At 33.9% G+C, this 4,655-nt stretch overlaps 1 protein-coding gene across 1 annotated transcript in view; it reads right to left on the reverse strand.

Annotated features, from left to right (window-relative positions):
- Positions 1–4,655, reverse strand: part of CDK13 (cyclin dependent kinase 13) — a gene marked incomplete at its 5' end in the record, with an annotated part of 142,766 nt that overhangs the window by 30,119 nt on the left and 107,992 nt on the right. Inside the window, 2 exon segments of the mRNA XM_006172158.3 lie at positions 890–967; positions 1,067–1,168. Of these exon segments, the coding sequence (XP_006172220.2) occupies positions 890–967; positions 1,067–1,168 (180 nt within the window).

Below are 4,655 nucleotides of genomic sequence, written 5' to 3' on the forward strand. Positions count from 1 at the left end.
CCAGTTACTATACATAGTTTTATGTTAGCTTTGTTCAGTTGGGAAAGTAAAATTCTATAAATCTGTATCTCCTATCAACATCTTTCCTGAAACACAACATTCATATTTTTAAATTTTCATGGAAATCCTGAGAGCTACAACTTTGTAATATTTTATATGAAATCAAGATTCCCTTTAACGAAACAATTTTAAAATATCAGATGAAAACAAAAGTGACTAACATGTATTGGGGGCATATACTAACCAGAGAGAGACAAAGAGAGAAGGAAAGTAAGAAATCATGCCCTAGGGGGGATGGCCACACCACAAACCCTTCTCCTCCATCCTCCTCTTGGGATTTGGGCACACATGCACAGCTCCTGGCATGATTTTCAAGCTGTCAAGTCCAGGACTCAAACTGTGGAGTCAGGTATGTGGGATTCAGCACCTTAACCACCAAGCCACCTGCTGGTCCCCAATACTTTTTAAAAAGTTTATGCACTGAACACACTCACATGGCTGATCACGGTTTGAGTCCCGGACCTGGTGCTTGCTTTCTCACCTTCCCACACTCTCTCTGGTCAAATTAAAATAAATGAATAACTAAAATAAAATAAATAATTCTTTTTTTTTTTTAAAAAAAGTACCTACCATTCATTCTCTCCAACCTATTTACTCTTCTTTCCTGGTCTTAACTTAACAGCTTTAAGTCCTGTGATTAATTACACACATACACACACATCAAAAAAAAAAAAAAAAAAAAAAAAAAAAAAGAAGAAGAAGAAGAAGAGAAAGATCTAGGGACTTGGAGATCCTTAATTTTACTGGAATATATATCAATACACCTGTATTCTAGTTTTTCAATTTTAAATTTCCTCTCCCTCAACAAACATTGTAATTAGCAGCTTACCTTATTAATTCTAGTTGTGCAAGTTCCTGATTTGCTTGAAATATAGGTTTTTTAGTGAAGAGCTCACCAAGAATACATCTAAAGGAAAAAAAAAAATCCATCATTACCAAATCATCTGATTTTAATTCATTACCAAAAGTTCCAAGTAAGCTAATCCAATTAATAAACCTGTCTTACCCACAGCTCCACACATCAATAGCTGGTGTATACCGTTCTTCTCCTAGCAGTAGTTCAGGTGGACGGTACCATAAAGTGATGACCTTGTTAGTATATGGTCGACTAAAACAAAGAAAGCACTCTTTAGAGTTTGTGTTTGTTGGAATAGGAGAGATTTTCTTAAGAAATATTACCTTGACTTATCATAGTTATCTTATAATTCTAACTAAAATCACTTTCACCTAAATATACTCATATTAAGACATCAAATATGTGATCCTAAAATGCATCAGAGCAACCTGATTAACTGAAAACTTTTCTTAATATAGGAAAATAAAAAGTAGTTGGCTAGTGTTAATTCTTATTTGGTCATTTGTATAGATTCAATTGTGAAGTACTGTTTTTCCTTCCCAGAAAACTTTTAAAGGGATTAGGTTAACTGATCTAAAGGAGGTTGACTGATTTTGACCAAATCTGACAGAATACTAATAGATGACAACATTGTTCAAATTGAGACCATCTAATGAAAGTTTTCAAGTAAGTCTATCTTTGGTGATATTCTTTTATTTCAATCCACTCTGGTTTACTATCACAGCACGAATTCTCAAGCAAAGTGTTTTCAATCCCCAGAGAATGGTCACATGCTAACTGATTCCCATGAATGAAGAAGGTCCAAAAAAGTCAGAGGAGATAGACTCATTTCGAGTGTATACTTCAGGTGATCACATGTCTTTAGATCAATTCTAAACCATTCTTTCCAAATATTTTCCAAATCACAAGGACTCAAAGTATCATAGGAAGTTTCTCAGAAAGGTGGTGTTCTAAGCCCATTTACCTGAAGTTGGATTGAATCTGGAGCAGTTTTAGAAAGAAGAAAAAAGTATATACAATTTATAAAGGAATTCTCCCTTGCTATTTTTAAATCTGGAGTTCCAGACAGTACATGATTTATCTGACCTGCTCTGCTCACCACCTAGCCAAATTTTCCAAATAATTTAAGCATTAGTATTTTAAGCCATCAATCCAGGCATTACAGAATTACCTTACATAAGTCTATACTAACAGTGTTCTTTTCTTTTTGGAGAGGTTTTCGCTACAGGGCACGTGCGCTCTCCAGAGAGACAGACAGAAAGCAAGAAATCACCCCCCAGTGGGGATGGCCACACTGCAATCCCTTCTCCTCCATTCTCCTCGGGATCTTGGGCACTCACGCATACGTGCCCGGTGTGAGTTTAAGCCACTGGGCCGGGGACTCAAACTGCAGGCGGCTACATGGGAGTCCAGCAACACAGCCATTACACTAACTGCTGGTCCCCTAACGGTGTTCTTAACCAGAGAAAATATTTAACTAACTTTGGTAATAATTATGAAGATCAATAGAGTCTAAGGTGCATATTTTTAGTATCAAATTAGGATTTGATTATTCTAACATTATTAATATGCTTTCCTTAGTGGTCTTTGTTTCTTGGTATCACTTATCTTCACATAAAGCTGAGAAGTCTTGAATTCTAGTTACTTTAATTAAGCTGGATTTAATAACTAAAAATATGGTTTACCTCTTATGCCTTAACTTCTTTTAAATTTGAAACTTCTTTCCAACTTTTCTTATTCAAATCCTAAATTTTCTTCATGACACAGTGAAAGACACACCTCCATAAAGTTTACTCTCTAGTAAATTTGTCTTCACATTCTGAAATTTTTATCATACTTACCACTGTCTTGAACTCTCTATTTTATATTTTCTATCTTCCCAGAAAGTCAAAAGACCCCACACAATTCTTTATTATAAACCCCACACAAAAAGACCAGAACAATGCTGGACTCAGGGAAGGGGCCTTATGTCTATGGCTCTGCAACTTTAGGTGACATATTTAGCTGGGTGGGAGAACAAAGTTTGTGAAAAATATAATGACTACTTCCTAAAACATTTCAAGGGTTTCTAAGTACATGAAACCTTAATTATTATGTTACAAAAATATAGCTACACAACTAATATAAAGAAAATGTTTAAACTACTATAAATCTATCTGCATCTTTTTATTTAAAATACATTTTAAGATAGTTTATATTTTTAAATATATTTTAAAAGAACACATGTTCAATTACAGAGAAACCACACAAATTCATATAATTAAATTTTATTAAGGAGGGAATATTTAAATAAAAAAATTATTTTCCATACTATATATCAATTTCTAAGCAATATTCAGAACATAATCACCTTTAAAACTTAAAACTAGTTAATTTTTTACTGACTACTTTATAAAGCTCAGAAGTAAAAATATTTAATTCATTAAAAAAATTATTAAACACCGAACTAGATAAACTTTATTTCAAAGTGCGCAGGAACATTAACATAAACAATGAATGGCTTTTCTAAATATTTCCAAATGCTTAGTTTCTGTCCAAAAAAAACCATAAAAGCTAGGTAAAGAATGAAAAAAAAAAAAATTCACCTATAAAGTTTGGCCCAGAAATCTCAATTTTAAAACACTATATTAATATAGTCTCAAAATTGTGGAAATATTTTTCCTTTATGAAGTGAAAAAATATTCACATTAATACAGACTTTTTATAAAACAAACCACCACCCAGACAGTTTTATGTCCAATAAATTATCAATGAGCTAGAGAGCAAAGATTTTCTGTAGGGTCAGAGATAGATTCAAAAAAGTTGCCTATAAACAAGTCCAGGAACTCTAGATATTGAAGTGTCAAGGGAGATGAGAAATGGTTATGACCTTCCCTACTGTAGGGCCTAAGAAGCAGCAATGTATCCATACCAGCCAAGCACTACCTTTAGGGTGTATCCCAGAATAACATGTGGTTCAGCCCATTTGGTCTAAATATATAAGGGGGGGGTCTTCAAAAGTTCACAGAAAATGTCTACTATTAAAAAAAGAAAGAAAAAGAAACCCTATTTTCATTCCATTTTCCATGAATTTTGAATTCCTCTACATATAAAAGGCAAAGTAGATACTCAGAACAAGATCCTAGGTCTTTTAAGTATTGAAGGTTCTAGATAATCTCAGTTAAATTTTACTATCAGAGTTGTTGATTTTGTTAAAGATCATTCTATGAAATGTTAAGAGTCACATAAAAGGAAATGACCAAACTAGCTCTAACATGCTTCTTTTCCCGAATCATACAAAAAAGGCTGTGATTATTTCTTTTACACTATAATTTAGTGTTTTTGAGACAAAACATCTTAAGTTAGTGTTCTTGAGAGCTTTCAGTTAATTTATCTATGAAAGAAATCTGGGTCATTAAAAAAATTTTACTACAGGGTGCTTGTACTCACTGGAAAAAGACAATGAAAAGTGAGAGAGAGAGAGAGAGAGAACACGCACAAGCGAGATAGAGAGCGAGCAAAAGTACCACCAGGCGAAGTGGCTACACTGTAAGCCCTTCTCCTCCAAAATCCTCTTGAGACTTTGTACATGAACATAAATGTGCCCAGTGTGTTTCTGAAGCTTGAGTCCAGGACTCGAACTATGCAGTCAGCTATGAGGAATGCAGCCATCTTAACCACAATGCCACCAGATAGTCCTGGGTCCAATTATTAATACATACTCAGTTTTTAAGGCCCAAAATCCAGAAACTCTCTTTCC

Source organism: Tupaia chinensis, unplaced genomic scaffold, assembly GCF_000334495.1.
Source record: "Tupaia chinensis unplaced genomic scaffold, TupChi_1.0 Scaffold000088_1, whole genome shotgun sequence".
NCBI lineage: Eukaryota > Metazoa > Chordata > Mammalia > Scandentia > Tupaiidae > Tupaia > Tupaia belangeri.